The sequence below is a fragment of the Heterodontus francisci genome, chromosome 25, assembly GCF_036365525.1.
Source record: "Heterodontus francisci isolate sHetFra1 chromosome 25, sHetFra1.hap1, whole genome shotgun sequence".
Lineage (NCBI taxonomy): Eukaryota > Metazoa > Chordata > Chondrichthyes > Heterodontiformes > Heterodontidae > Heterodontus > Heterodontus francisci.
The window spans coordinates 54,243,651-54,259,713 of NC_090395.1; the positions used below are offsets into that span (position 1 = coordinate 54,243,651).

The window sequence follows — 16,063 nt, forward strand, 5'->3', positions numbered from 1 at the left end:
TTGCATTCCAAGATCGCATCACGAGAACGATGCTGCTGAAGTGCTGCTAAACCCCAGAACGAAAATCCTGTCCCGTTTGGCTGACTGTGATCATATGTAGGAATTTTACTTGATTTCTTTCTACCCCAAGCCGAGTGATGCTGAAACCAATTGCAAAGTCATTACTGTTGTCAGAGTTAACTCAGTATGGACCAAGGATTAAACCTAGAATTATCCAGGCCCGTATAGCTCAATTCTATACCAGGCAGTGGATTTATCCACCAAAGCCTGGGGGTGGGTGGGACTCAGACAGCTATTTCAGTATTTAGTGCTACAACTTCCTATAAATACAAAGAAAAGGAAATGGCCTAGATTGGGCAGTATAAATAATGGTGAGGCTATCAGCTCTCATATGTATTAAAGTGCAAATTGGACAGCAACTTCTGGCAACTGCACATGGGCAGTTACATGTGGAAATCAGGAGGTTGCTGTCCAAGTTGTTTTGCTCCTCCAGAAGTTCCACGCAACCCAGTCTCACCCAGAGACCCAGCATTGAAATACATAAAAGTACATCAAGTTGGGTAATTATGTGATACAGCCCGACTAAACACACCAGAAAAAGTTGGGGTTTGTCTATTCCAGTGTAAGTAAATTTTTAATGGTGTGAGAAGTGTTACTTGTTTCCAAACAACCTCTCTGGCACTGAAAATAACTTTTACAGGTGTGGAGTTTCATTCCTTCTGATTTTAATTATTGTTGGACATTTTAAAAAATTGAAAAATGTAACTTTAACGATTTTTCCTTTTGTCTCTTATCTCTTTCTCTCTTAATCCATTGTTTCTTACTCTCTTTATTTCACTTTCTGTTCATGATTTGGCATTGAATTAAATATTCTACCTTACACTTCCCTGTTTCAGACTCTGCGCTGTTTATTAAATATTCCTCAATTTCATTGGTTAAGGAGATACAGAGATGCTTGCCTCTTTCGCACAGGTCCCAGACTTCTCTAGTGGGTGCTGTACTGAAATAGCTTTCTAACCACTGCAAGTTTTAGCTCAAAGCCCCACAGAAAGTCTGTGGGGAAGTGCTAGCACCATCTGTTTGCTGCTGACCATGAAATCTGGGCCACTATCTCATCAGATTGAGTCCACTAAACAGTAAAATAAAAATAGCACTTTTCGGTTTTACTTTCATAAAGTTAGTAGTAAGTACTGTGCTCCTGTAACCAAGTACCACGATACAAAGCATATAGGCCAGGGAAGTGAAGAGGAGTTTTTGTGAAAATTATACATGACTCACATACGGGATACTTTTCACATTTCATGGGATGTGGGCATCACTGGCTAGGCCAGCATTTATTGCCCATCCCTAATTGCCCTTGAGAAGATGGTGAGCTGCCTTCTTGAACCGCTGCAGTCCAGGTGGGGTAGGTACACCCACAGTGCTGTTAGGAAGGGAGTTACTTGCCACAGGATTCCTAGCCTCTGACCTGCTCTTCTAGCCACGGTATTTATATAGCTACTCCAGTTCAGTTTTTGGTCAATGGTAACCCCCAGGATGTTGATAGTGGGGGATTCAGCGATTGTAATGCCATTGAATGTCAAGGGGAGATGACCAGATCCTCTCTCGTTGGAGATAGTCATTTTGTATCATATCATAATTCATTGTATCATAGGAACCATCAAAATGCAGACTCTACAACACTCTGTAAATATATTTTCTGTATTTTCATCAACATTCAGAACCAACTATAATTAATGGTTGCCTAATTCTATCCTTTTTTAATATAAATCTTTATTTTACTTAAGTCCCTCCCAGGCATAAAATGCATTCCACATAAACTCACCTTCACAGCCATTGGTGAAGACTTCTGCAAAAGGATTGTCACAGCGGTCACACTGCCGTCCAATCACACCAGGTTTACAGTGGCACTGTCCTGTCTCCATATCGCATGAGCGGGTAAGTGAGCCAATTGAGTAACAGTCACAGGGGTAGCAGGCATTGCTTCCTGGAGGCCAGTAATGGTTTTCCTATATGAAATTATATATTCTTACTTTATAACTGTGAACATAACATAGTGAAATAGAAACATAGATTTACTTCCTGCATTCTCCCTTTTTTTTGTTTCTCTCGATATTTTGAGTACAGACCATTCACTGTGAATGGTGGCAGGAAACCAGTTTCCAACCTTCTGTTAACATCACTCCTGCATTGGTCCCTATGAGACACAAAAAGTGTCCCATGATGAGCCATCTGATGATTTAGCCTTCTTGTATTTGGGAAAGCTTCCCTTCTTCCTGACAGGAATGTGCCATGTGGGAAACAATGGGTGTCAACCCACATCATACCACTCTGTGGCACTGTGGGTCAGTCATGCTCCCTAAATCTCTTTGTCTCTCTTTTCTCCATTAAAACACTCCTTAGGAGTTACCTCTTTGACCAAGTTTTAGGTCATCAGTCGTAATATCTGCTTATATGGTTCGATGTCAAATTTTGTTTGATAACACCGTGAAGTGCCTTGGATTGTTTTACTGTGTGAAATATATATGCATTTTGTTCATTTCAGTCGCTATACATTGGACGAAATGTTCTCAAAAGATATTCTTACAAAATGGCTTAGTCTACAAAAAAAAGTCACACCAAGAAGAACTAAGCATCCTCCAAGTCTTGAATTTAATTGTCCCAAACTACTACACAACTGCTGGAAGACATATGGTATTCCACAAAGTAACTCTGAAGGTAGAAATATATGGAAAATGAAAAGTTTCAAAAACAATACATTATAAAGTATTTGAAATGATTTAGGGGTAAATATTTACCAATCATGGTACACCCCCCCCCCAAAGTAACAAAGTATTTTAATGTTTTAAAAATGCATATTTTCTTGAATGCTTTGTCAAAGCTCTACCTAATTCGTGTTATTGGTGAAGTGGTGCATTTAACTACATTTCCTGAGAATCTACTAGGTGGTCTATCATGAAGATCAAAAAGAATGAAGTGATTGGGACAGTTTTTCTTTAGAACTTAAAAATATCCAATGCTCCTCTCATTTTAATTGATTTTTCAACAGAGTGTTGATAAACATAATGCTGGGAGGTCTTCTCATCTCTGTCAGTCTTATTTGCACAGTTGCAAATTGTCTCCTTTTTGGGCTGATGCAGATATTGCTGCCATTCATTCTAAGAGCTATCAGTGACTGGTAACGCCTGATGCTGTGCTATAAAACCAACAGCCAAACAATAAAATCCAAAATAAAATTTCAGTTGTTAAACATCAAACATCGTTATTCCCAGCCTGTGCCTGAAGGGATTGGGATTCAGTTTTGTTTGACCCCACAATTTGCAATGCTTTAACGCTCAATTTGATCCACCTTATGTTCCTCAAAGTGTAAAGGCTATATATTAACAGCTCTTGCCCTACATTATCAAACACGTACAGTAAAAATATACTGTGTAAATGGCTGGAATTTTACATCAGAGCAGAGGCCCCGCCAACTGAGCAAAAAGTTGGAGGTGAGCCCACTTCCGCCGGACCTGATTTTACGCGGCCCAGGCCCTAAATTGGCCTCAGGCGGGACTTCCACCCCTTGGAGGCAGGAAGTCCCGCCTCCAAGAGCTGTCAGCCAATCAGTGGAACGGTAGCTCTTCAGTCCCAGAAGCGCCACTGCGAGCGGTGGCCATTGCTGGGACTGCAAGCAGCAAGAGGAGTAGCAATGGAGCAGGTCCCGGAATTGAGGTAAGTGAGTGGGGCCTCGCTGGGGACAAATGGCTGGAACCCGGCAAGGCGGGGGGGATTGTTGGTCTAAAGGGGTGAGGCGATGCTCCAGTGGGGGCGGCTTGTGCCGTGAAGGGGTGCCTCCATAGGACACAGGGTACCCGATTAGGAGGACACCCCACCCCCCCCAAGAAGGCTGCCAGCTTCAAATGGCCAGCCTGCTCAGCTGGCGAAGTGCCCATCTGCCGCTGCTAATATACCAGCGGCGGAGTGAGGAGGCCCTTAAGTTGCATTTAATTGGCCACTTAAGGGCCTTAATTGGCCTGGGATGGCAGGCTGTTTGTCACCTCGCAAAGAGTTCCCGCTGGGGGCGGGAAGACGACAGGAACGCCACCCCTGCCTCCTGCTCAATTTTATGGCTCCACCCCCTGCCTTCAGCCCACTCCCCGGGTGGGGGAGTGGGTGCTAAATTCCAGCCATTATCGTGATCTGCAGATTTGTGATGATCAGGCAGGCAAATCAAAATCCCAATATTTCCCAGTTCAATGGAATCACTCCAAGAGATTAAAAAGCAGTTTCACCTTCATTATTTTGTCTTCAGAAGATCTGAATCTTAAGTGACAGCTTTGGCTCTTAACTTGAGTCAGAAGGTTATGGTTTCAAACCCCACTCTAGGACCGTAGCACATAATTTAGGCTGTGCATTGCTGAGAGAGTGCTGTATTGTCAGAGGTGGTGGCATTTGTTTATACAAATAAGGGGCCTAACGTCAGTTTGAGGCCTGCTGTGCAAAATTGGTTGCCATGGGTGCCAGGCCAGCTGGATTCAGGAAGAGCTGCTCTATATGTGGCCTAACCAGTGGTTCCATTTCTTTCTTCCTTTCTCCAACTGTCGCCATTAGATACTGTGGATTATACAAGTCACCACTATGAATCCCATACCTCCAAGCTCAGTGGCTTGGCAAGTGCAGGACAATATTTACTCAACAAGTAACACTCAATTTCAAATATTCAGGTCTGGGCACCAATAGGACTAAAGTTTTCTTTAAGTCTTAAAAGTTTGAATAATACCCAATACGTAATTCCTTTCACTGAGGGTAATTACTATTGAACTCAAACTCTGTGCTAAAAGTAATGGAGGAAAGTTAGAGTGCACAATTGGTTGTGTGAAGTTGTTTTCTGAATGTTTGACTGTCAGGCTTTAACAGCTTAGATCCTATTCTTCACCTTGCACCTGCATTCGCCAGAGGTCTTGTTACAGTCAGCATCAAATCCATTGCTTGTATCACAGTTACAGGGCCCACAGATTGGATGACCCCACCATCCTTTGGGACAAGGCTGATCAATCCTACATGTGGAAAATGCAAATTGATGAATGGTCAAATAGTCAGACTGTTACCATTTGAAAAAAAATCAATACCGATATATTAACGACATTTGTTTATGTACAAACCTATTATTGCGGCGGGGCAAAATGATATTTTCTGTGTAACTACAAGAGTAACTCAGGTGTGTACTGCACAACAGAGAGTTACATAGGTTTGCATCCATGAGTCCCATAGGATTCAGGATAATTCAAAATGCACCAAGAAAGTATGTGGATAGGTGGGCCAGATGGACCAACGGTCTTCTCCTGCCTGAAACTGTTACTCTGTTTTCTATGTTAAGCTGTGTCTTCAATCTCAGCTGGGTCATCGGTGACAGGAAGACTTTAGAATGATTCCCTCATACATCAGCCGGGCAGAGAGAAACAGTGGAAAAGGGCCAGAAACAATTGATCTGCTCTCCTTCTTGGGTCACAGTGATGGATACGGATTTATAGGCATGTGACATATAGGGGCCTAAAATAACAAAATGCGTGATCAAACATAAAATAAATTTAGGATAGAATATCAATAATCTTATCATCACCATCTTTTATTAAACAGGTTGCTGGAAAATACTTCAGGATCCTTAGATGTTTTTCCTGAAATTTCTGATGACAATATAGACTTTAAAAGCATCCTAATATCATTTTGACAGTTTACCCACCAGCCATTGTTAGTAAAGTGTAGAATCCATAAATTAAAAATATTGTTTCGTATAATTCCCCAATTAAAAGTCTGTTTTAAAAGGCCTTAAGAGCTCAGCTATGATAACAATTTAGCTCAGAAGCTACTTACTTGGTCTCACAGTACTGTCCAAAATAATTCACTGAGCAGTCGCAAGTGTAGCCATGTGAAGAACTGGGCTTGCGAGTACATACAGACAAATGTTCACAAGGATTTAGGGAGCAGACATCCTTACATTCCTCACCATAGTAACCTAGAAACAATTAAAGATTTCCTGTGAACATTGTGTTTGCTTAAAAAAAGAAAAGCTACATTTAGAATGACACAGAATATACAGCACAGGAACAGACCATTCGGCCCAACCAGTCCATACCGGCACTTATGCTCCACTTGAGCCTCCTCCCATCCTACCTCATCTATATCAGTACAACCCTCTATTCCCTTCTCCCTCATATGCTTATCTAGCTTCTCTGTACTATTTGCCTCAACCATTCCCAGTGGTAGCGAGTTCCACATTCTCACCACTCTCTGGGTAAAGAATTTTCTTCCAAATTTTCTGTTTGATTTCTTGGTGACTATGTTATGTTGATGACTTCTAGTTTTGCTCTTCCCAGCAAGTGAAAACACTCTGGGCTGAATTTCAGACACAGAGACGGGAAACAGGAGACAGGTTTGTTTTCAGGTCAGAAATCCACCTCCGATGGGAAACTGATTAAAGTTAAGATTTTCACATGGGGAAGCCCTTAATTGGTATGGAGACACACTTCATGTCCACGTAGAGCCAATGGGGACAGGAATGGAGGCAGATCAGATGAAGTGTGGGAGTCATTAAGACTCCCATGGCAGCCATCACTGAGGCTACTGAGGGAGTGATCTGCTGATTGTGCCAAAGCCTTGTGCACTTCACCAGAGGGAAGTGAGATGTCACCCAGGGAAGGACAGCCTCTCACTTCATCAATGCCAACCTGGATCTAATGCTGAAGGCCACGAGGGAGAGGAGGGAGGTCCTCTTCCTAAAGGGTGGCAGGAGGAGGCCACCTCGTTGTGCAGTAGGTGAACCTCTCTGTTCAGTGTTATCTCCCTTCTCCTCCTCCTGTCCCTCCCCCATGAGCTGTCTCCTTTCAGGGCCCCATTGTCAAGTTCCACACCTCTCTAGAGAGCCAATTAATGGAGAGTGCAGCAGAATTCCAAAATGACCAAGCCCCTTGCAGGAGAGTAGGGCACCACCCAACTGGTCCAGGCACCGGAATTGCATCTTCAGAAGTCTGATGGCCTGCTTAATGGTTGTCCTACTGAGCAGGTGGCATTGATTGTATCACCTCTATGCTTCCATACAGGGATTAGTAGTCACCTCTTCAAGGGATATCCCTTGTCCCCTAGGATCCATCCATGCACTTCTAGGATTGGAGTGTACATCTGAGGCAGCCTGGACTTGCGGAGGATGATGGAGTCATGGCAGCTGCCAGGAAAGTGAGCACACATAAGAACACAAGAACTAGGAGCAGGAGTAGGCAATTCAGCCCCTCGAGCCTGCTCCTCCATTCAATACGATTATGGCTGATCTCATCTCATCCTCAACTCCACTTTCCTGCCCGTTCTCTATAACCCTTCAACCCATTACTAATTAAAAATCTGTCTATCTCCTCCTTAAATTTACTCAATGTCCCGGCATCCACCGCACTCTAAGGTGGTGAATTCCACAGACTCATGTCCCTTTGAGAAAAGTAATTTCTCTTCATCTCCGTTTTAAATCTGCTATCCCTTATCCCAACACTATGACCTCTCATTCTAGATTGCCCCACCAGAGGAAAATCCTCTTTGCGTCTACTTTGTCAGACCCCTTAATCATCTTATACACCTCAATTAGATCTCCTCTCATTCTTCTAAACTCTAGCGAGTAAAGGCCTAAACTGCTCAATCTCTCTTCATAAGACAAACCCCTCATCTCTGGAATCAATCTGGTGAACCTCCTCTGAACTGCCTCCAATGCAACCACATCCGTCCTCAAGTAAGGGGACCAAAACGGTACGCAAAACAGAGATGCGGTCTCACTAATGCCTTGTACAGTTGTAGCAACACTTCCCTACTTTTATTCTCTATTCCTTTCGCAATAAATGCCAAAATTCCATTTGCCTTCCTTATTACCTGTTTCACCTGCATACTATTTTACTGCTATTCATGCACGAGGACACCCAGATCCCTCTGCACCGAAGCACTCTGAAGTTTCTCTCCATTTAGATGATAATCTGTCTTTCTATTCTTCTGACCAAAATGGAGAACCTTACACTTATCCACATTAAACTCCATCTGCCAAATTTTGGCCCATTCGCCTATACTATCCATATCCATTTGTAAATTTCTTATTTCTTTATTGCAACTTACGATCCCATCTATTTTAGTGTCATCTGCAAATATGGCTATAGTACCTTCTATCACTGCATCCAAGTCATTAATATAGATTGGAAATAGTTGGGGCCCGAGTGGCACCCCACTAGTTACATCTTGCCAACCAGAAAAGGACCCATTTATCCCGACTCTCTGTTTTCTGTTGGTAAGCCAATCCTCTATCCAAGCTAATAAATTGCCCTTAACCCCATGTGATCTTACCTTGTGTATTAACCTTTTGTGTGGCACCTTATCAAATGCCTTCTGGAAGTCCAAATATACATCTACAGGATCCCCATTATCCACTTTACTTGTTACATCTTCAAAGAACTCTAGCAAATTAGTCAAACATGATTTACCCTTCATAAAACCATGCTGACTCTGATGGATTGCGTTTTGACTTTTCTAAATGTCCTGTTATTACTTCCTTAATAATGGATTCTAACAATTTCCCAATGACAGATGTTAAATTAACTGGTCTATAACTTCCTACTTTTTGCCTCCCTCCCTTTTTGAATAAGGGTGTTAAAATCGCATTTTTCCAATCCACTGGAACCTTCCCCGCATCCAGGGAATTTTGGAATATTATAACCAATGGATCCACTATCTCCGCTGCCACTTCTTTTAAGACCCTAGGATGAAGGCCATCAGGCCCTGGGGACTTGTCTGCCTTCAATCCCAATAGTTTGCTTAGTACTTTTTCCCTGGTGATGACGATTGTTCTAACTTCCTCCCTTTCTATAACCTCTGCATTACCTGTTACTATTGGGATGGTACTAGTGTCCTTCACCGTGAAAACTGAGGTAAAATACTGATATAGTGTCTCCACCATTTCAGTGTTTCCCACTATTTACTCCCCAGTCACATCCTCCAAAGGACCAACATTCACTTTAGCTACTCTTTTCCCTTTTATATACTTATAGAAGCTTTTGCTATCCATTTTTATATTTTGCACTAGTTTTCTTTCATAATTTACCTTTGCTCTTTTTATTACTTTTTTCGTAACCCTTTGTTGATCTTTAAAAGTTTCCCAATCTTCCAGTCTGCCACTGGCCTTTGCAATATGATATGCCTTAATTTTTGTCTTTATGTTATCCTTAACTTCCTTGCTTAGCCATGGATGTTTTTTCCCCTCTTACAATCTTTCTTCTTCTCTGGAATATATTTTAGTTAGGAGGAATTGAAAATATCCTTAAACATCTGCCACTGCTCATCAACTGTCCTATCTTTCAGTCTTCCTGCCCAGTCCATTAGGGCCAAATCTGTCCTCATGCCTATGTAATTACCTTTGTTTAACTCCAGAACACTAGTGTGGGACTCCAGTTTCTCGCCTTCAAACTGAATTTGAAATTCTAGCATGCTATGATCACTCTTCCCTAGAGGATCCTTAACTATGAGATCATTAATTAATCCCACCTCATTACATAATATCAAATCTAGAATAGCCTGGTTGGTTCCACAACATATTGCTCCAAAAAACAACCTCTAATACATTCAATGAACTCTCCCTCGAGGCTACCTTGTCAATTTGATTAATCCAGTCTATATGCATATTAAAATCACCCATGATTATTGCTGTACCTTTCTTACAAGCCCCCAGTATTTCTTGTTTATACTGTGCCCCACTGCGGAACTAGTGAACACACACATGGAGGCAGCTCTTGCGGTGGTCACAGACCAGTTGGATGTTGAGACAGAGACAGTGGAAACCTTTACTGTTGATGGATCTCGCTGGCTGGTCACTGGGTGTCTCGATGGCCACATGCACCTGGGGAATTCCAGCAATGGAGGCAAAACCCAATGCCCTCTGTCCCTGCGAGACCGTGTCTGTCATTAAATGAATGTGCAATCCAGCTCTGACAAAGATGGCATCAGTGCCCAGGAAGATGCATTGGCATGTAGCATTTTTCAAGATACAACTGAAGTAGCCAGAATCGAAGATGTTCAAGGCCGCAGTGACTTTGACTGGTAGGGTATGGCGACCAGTGCTGCGAGGTGCATCTTCGGCGAAGAGGGCACAGATGTCTGTGACCATCTGTCTAGAAAGTCACAGTCACCCGTGGCACTAGTTTTCGGTCATCTCCAGGTAGCTCCGGCTTCGGTGGTAGATCCTGTGTTGAGGGTTTGGCCTCCATTACCTTCCTGCCTCTCTTTCCTCTCATGTGCCCTCCTGATGCCAGGGGTTCTGCCCTTCCTGCAGAGGGCATTGCCCCTCATCGCCACTGGGCTCAAAATCAGACAGTCATGTCTTTGTTGCCAGCTGGAGCCTTCCTTGTGAGGTGTGCTTGGCAGCCTTGCCCCTGCTCTTCTGTCCCCGCAATGCCAGAGGAATGCTGGCCCCATTCAATGCCTGGGTGCTGATGTCCCCCGCTCCCTGCCACCTGCGCAGTGCCAAGGGCACCTCCTTACCAAGTGTCATGTCTCCTTTTGTCCCACTGATCCTCTTCTGGGGCCGGGGTGATGCCCTGGACCAGCCATGACTGGCTCCCCACTCTTTACCCATCTCCTTTCAGCTGATTTGTTTCTGAAGGCGTGAGTAACTCATGCACCCCCTGAAAACTTACAACATCAAACTTGACAAGTTCTTAACAAGCTTTTTATCTATAACTGGCCTCAATTGGGAGGACAGCAGAATTCCTGTCCCACCCTCCTCCCCTCACTGCTGAACACTGTTGGCACTGGGAACAGTGTCCCGCAACTGACACGCCAGCTGGTGCCCGTATTTTCAAGGTTGAAATATAAACACATGGTTTAGTGTCAGTCTAAGACACAATTGCTTGACTGGAAGTAAGAAAAAAGGAATGGCTAGTCACACAATAAACATATGATTTCTGTTGACATTCTATAATATTCATTTCCATCCAGGTACTAGAGCTAATAATACAATTTGCAGTGCAGATGTTTACCCTTAGATAGTGCATTTAGTGCTGAGCATCAAAGGAACTAACATGCAAAATGAAGCATTTAACTCATCACCAGAAATTCCACAAGAATTTCCAAAAATGTTCAAAAAATTATATTCAATGTGTAAAGTTAAAATGCTCAAATAAAACTGCTCTATGCATAGATCAGGTCTGGATAGGGGGAAATTGCCCTATAGCTGCTTCCATCTCATCAATCTCCTTTTTTCACTTTCCCATCTTTTCCCAGAAGCCTGGTAATGGTTTAGCCTAACTGGCAAGATCGGAAGGTATATAGAAATATTAATCTAGGGCAGAAAGTTTGTGCACTTGCCTTGAAACCATATACTAAGTTACCATGGCAAGCAATGCCAGTGGAGCTTTCAAGGTTCTAGTTTTATCTTAACCACAATTAGAAGTTCAAAGTTAATGTTTTGCTTCCATTAATCCAACGCTTCACTACAATGTATCTGTGTACAGCGTTTAAGATGCCACATCACAGCTGTTATCAGTCTGCTGCAGACACCATGAAGGATAAATTTATTATCTATTTCATGACCCTTAATCTTCCTGCCTAGTCTCAGTACAAACTGTGCCCACTGGTTTGTGAAAATTCAAGTAAACTACTTTTACCAAATCAGTCTCAACACTAGTTTAGTTCTCCCCTTGAAGAATTCCAGTAGGTTTGTAGGGCATTGTCTAATCTAAGATCATGCAAACTGCTTCTTAGGGACATGTGATCTTTATAGTATTTCATAGTTTAACTTGGGCATCATTTTCATTCTACATGTCAACCTAACCAGCTTGTAAGAATTCTGTCCCATTTGGGTTTTTGCTTTAACACAAACCAAAAAGGCACTCTGGTTAGTCTCAGTGAACAAAGGACTAATAAAATGTGATTATTTTAGATCCAATTATGAAAGAGAAAATAAATAATATATGGGAAATCATTAAGGGAAGTACTTAACATTCATATTGTTTACTGCCAGAGTGTCTTTCTCCTTCTAATCTTCAAAATAGCTAACAGCATACAACTCTATTCTTTGAGATATATACAGTTTGGCAGTCGGCAAGTGCCAACAATAACAACACAGGACACTTGAATCTCCACAGACTATCACTCGACTAAAGTCAGTCATTGAAATTCAATACTGGCTAATTTGAGTGAGCATCTATCGCTTTATACATTATTCTGAATAGTAATGTGACAACATAATCATACCCACATGTTTAACAGTTTTTACAAGAGGTTATAGAGAATGTTCTTTGGGATGTGAAACCTAGCTTTTGTGTTTTAAGACCTAAAGAGAATCACATAGGCTATAAAATGCTGATCTTCTGGGTGACCCCATTAGTGAACTGGTGTAAATCTTTACCTGGGTCACAGCTGCAGGAGTAGCTATCCCAGTCATCACTGCAGTAGCTGTTTGTAGGACATGGGCTGGAGTCACAGGGATCAGGAATGCTGCAGCCTCTCTCCACATTCACCTTTTCAGCATGGTTTATATTCAATGCCACTGCTGTGGGTGGCGTTTCACCAACTCGAACCCCCTGAGGAAATAATTGTTAATTTTATAGTGGGTCACAGAAGAAACTAAATTGTTTGCATCTGTATCTGTTTAACATCATTCTCTGCATAAAAGCATTATGATTGTATTTGAACCTGAATTTGCACACTCGGAATCAAATTGAAATATGAGTTGGGTTTCCTTTCAGTAGCAGTTGTGAATTATAATTTTGATATAAAGCCCGCTGCTGAATGGAACACTCTAGCTATATAGCCAAACAATTCTGTAGAAATTAAGAGATGTTTTTCATCTCAGTGTGGGGGCACTAGGAGCAGAGCATTGATCTCACAGCCAGAGGGCCTGGTTTTATATCCTAGGATTCACAGATAGTCAAATTCTCCAACTGTCAACTGGGCAAGATTCACTTCGTTTTGACAGGTTACAGAATCACAGTATTCCAGTTCACAAGACAAGAGGAGCCAGTCCCAAACAAAAGCACACCTGTGTATCTGACACGAAACAACTGTCAAGTAAGACTGATAATGACCAGAGAATGGCAACTCTGGAGGGCAAATTCACTCTCAGCGGAGGATCAGTGCTCTAGACTGATCTCCGACCCATGCTCCCTTTGGGCATCATGCCCTGCTGTGAACTTATAAAGTCTGAGCCTGAATAATGAATGTCAGTCTGCAAATCAACATAAAGAAGCCTGATTTCCCTATTGTAAACATCTACACATGTGCACATCCAGTACAGGCTTACAGGAGAGCACCAAAGTCTAGAACCCTTGTTAATTTTTCACTTCCTAAACCTAAGGCGTTGGGGCCAATTGTTGGTCAATTGCCACTTTGGCTCATATCAACGAGCTCAACAAAGACCTGTGATTGAATCCATGGTTTTCTTAGTTTCCATGGTTCTGTACCATATCACACAGTGCAGTTACTCACCGAGCTATTATGGGAAGAAAAACACAATGAACATTTCTAATGCTGAATGTGAGTGTAGTAGCATAAAACACTAATTTATCCACTAGAGTATCTGAGAAAACAAATACCTTCAAGATTATGACATTGAAAACCATCAATGATATCAGCAGCATAGTGACCAGTCATCATGTGTACCTGTATGCATCCTCGGAACCCATGAAGAACACTCCCATCATTCCCCGAGACTCCACCCACGCTGATGGTTTTCAGCTTCAGTCCATGCAGTTCATTACCAATTTCCACCATTGTCTGTGAAGTGGATAGAATCAGAATTCAATGGGCAAATTATCACAAGAACCCACAATTGAAAAATCAAGAGAAACTGACAAATATGTTGGTTCGTAGTTTGGCTCACCTTAAAACAAAAGGGTAATTGATGAAATCTGAAACAGAATGCTGAGCTGCTCAACTGGATTTCACCAGATGATTATGAATTTGTTCTGATTCATATCAGTTCACATTAGGATACACGTTATAAAAGGTGGCAACATTTTTCTCTGTTAGATGACCATTAGGAAACTATGCAATGTGAATTGGGGCTCTCTCAAACTGATCCCTAGTGGATACAAGACTGACCATGCATTAAATTGCAGTGTCACTCAGAGGTACCACAGGGATGCCTGGCATGTAAAAATGGAAAACAAACAAATAAACAATCAACTCAGACTTCGAAGTTACAGATGCTCTTCAGAGGTTGGCAGAGACGAGGGGGAATTTTAATGCCATGCCTGATAAAGTGTTGGATGCTGAGTTAGGACAAATGTTTTATTTCCCAGCACTGGCCTTTGATGAGCACTCAGAAACTCCCATTCTGTGTTGCCAGCAGGGCCTAGGAATGACAGCAAAAGACAAGAGTTTCTTTTCTGCTGAAGTTTAGAAGTGCTTCTGATGGTGAGTTGTTTGATTGTGCACATTGTTTACAACGTTGTAGTAACGATGGAAACATTAGTCTCATTCTGCAGAAGGAGGGTGGGATGATATTTCTGAACTTCTCACGCTTTAGATACAGGTATGCACCGTGGGTATGAGTCCTCTGTACATTTTCTTTGCTCGACAAATAGTGCAAAAGCTGATTCCCAGATACACAGAACGTCGGTTTTCAATGATTTAAGAGTCTGTATTCAAATGTTTACATCTGTTAATAATCATCTTTATTGCATTTTCCAACTCCTAACATGAAATCAGCATCAATATTTCATGAAATTAAAGGCATTTGTGACTTGTCACTTAAGTAGGCAACTTGCTGAGTTATAAGTTATCAATCAATCAGAAGCAATCTATGCTTTTAACTTGCACAGTAATTATTGACGACAAGCACCGACAGGCAAGGAGCTGTTTAAGTGAGATTGTTCCTTACTCTTTGTTCATGTGTTACAAGGATGGAAGGCTAAGTGAAGAATGGTCACAATAATCCCTGAGTTTCAACGATCCTCTTTGAATTCTGCTAATTTTCCTACCTCGAAGCAAATCCATCTTCTCCCCTAATCAAAGTCAACTGTGGGACCACAAATTTCTCACCTGCATTTGGAAGACAATCAAAAATGTTTCATACATGCTGTTACGACCAAGTGAGAAAGGGGTCTCAGGCTCCCCTCTCGCCCCTTCTCTGGTTTGGCCATAACAGGGTTTATCTTTTTAAACACACAGTGACTTTTGCTCATCACCTCAGTGAGCCCTTGCTCACTGCACTCTAATTACAATTGAAAATGAACCAATCAGGCAGATTTCCTTAGGTTTAAATAAGATGCAAGTTTATTAGCCTGATCACTCTTAGCTGGTTAAAATTACTAAAATACGCAACGCATCCATGCTCACAGGCATTCGAGAGGTACAGACACATAAATAGACACAGAGGGGAAGGAAGAGTTAGGGGGGTTGAAGTAGAGTTTGTAATAAATGGAATAAGAATACTGTTCTTAATGTCCTTGCTATAAAGTTGGCAGGAAAAAAGACAGAGGCGCAAGGGGAGAGCCAACTGTGCAACAGCCCCAACAAACAAATTTCTCTGCAGCACCTGTGGAAGAGCCTGTCACTCCAGAATTGGCCTTTTCCAGGCGCGTATCCATTGTCTCTCGAGATAAGGAGGCCCAAAAGAAGAAGAATGTCCTCAATTGAAGTTAAGGTCCTGGAGCCACATGCACAATTCCAGTCTTGCTTCTCTTGTGCCAGAAGGCCAAAGAGAGGCATTGTCTGTAGTCTTGAAGCGCAGAAGCTGCCATTGTGGTTTTACCGGGACTTTGCTGGAGAGAGAGACAGAGAGAGATGTCTTCCTCTTGAGGTTCAGAATTGCAGTCTGTTTCCTTTCTGTGAGGCACAATGCAAAAGCCCCAGTTTTACCAGCAGGTAGGTCATGTGAACATCTCTTTGTGTGAAACAGCAGTCCTTGGAGGGTTGTTGGATTTCAGAGCCTTTTCAGACATACACGGTGCAGGTGGAGTTTTGGCTCTTACAAAGTCAAAGGGTGTTGATCACCACTATTTTCCAAGACCAATCTTGCTAATTGAATCAAGGAGCAACCCCATTGTCTCTTTATTCATCTGTC

General features: G+C 42.2%; 1 protein-coding gene across 4 annotated transcripts in view; it reads right to left on the minus strand.

The window, feature by feature from the left end:
• LOC137383874 (cadherin EGF LAG seven-pass G-type receptor 2-like) overlaps window positions 1–16,063 on the minus strand; it is a 329,833-nt gene that overhangs the window by 57,769 nt on the left and 256,001 nt on the right. For all 4 annotated transcript variants that reach the window (XM_068057224.1, XM_068057223.1, XM_068057222.1 and 1 more), the window contains exons 11-15: window positions 13,657–13,770; window positions 12,404–12,578; window positions 5,854–5,995; window positions 4,919–5,039; window positions 1,826–2,009 (exon numbers count right to left, since the gene is read on the minus strand). In XM_068057224.1, coding sequence (XP_067913325.1) covers window positions 1,826–2,009; window positions 4,919–5,039; window positions 5,854–5,995; window positions 12,404–12,578; window positions 13,657–13,770 — 736 coding nt within the window. The remainder of the gene's footprint in view (window positions 1–1,825; window positions 2,010–4,918; window positions 5,040–5,853; window positions 5,996–12,403; window positions 12,579–13,656; window positions 13,771–16,063) is intronic.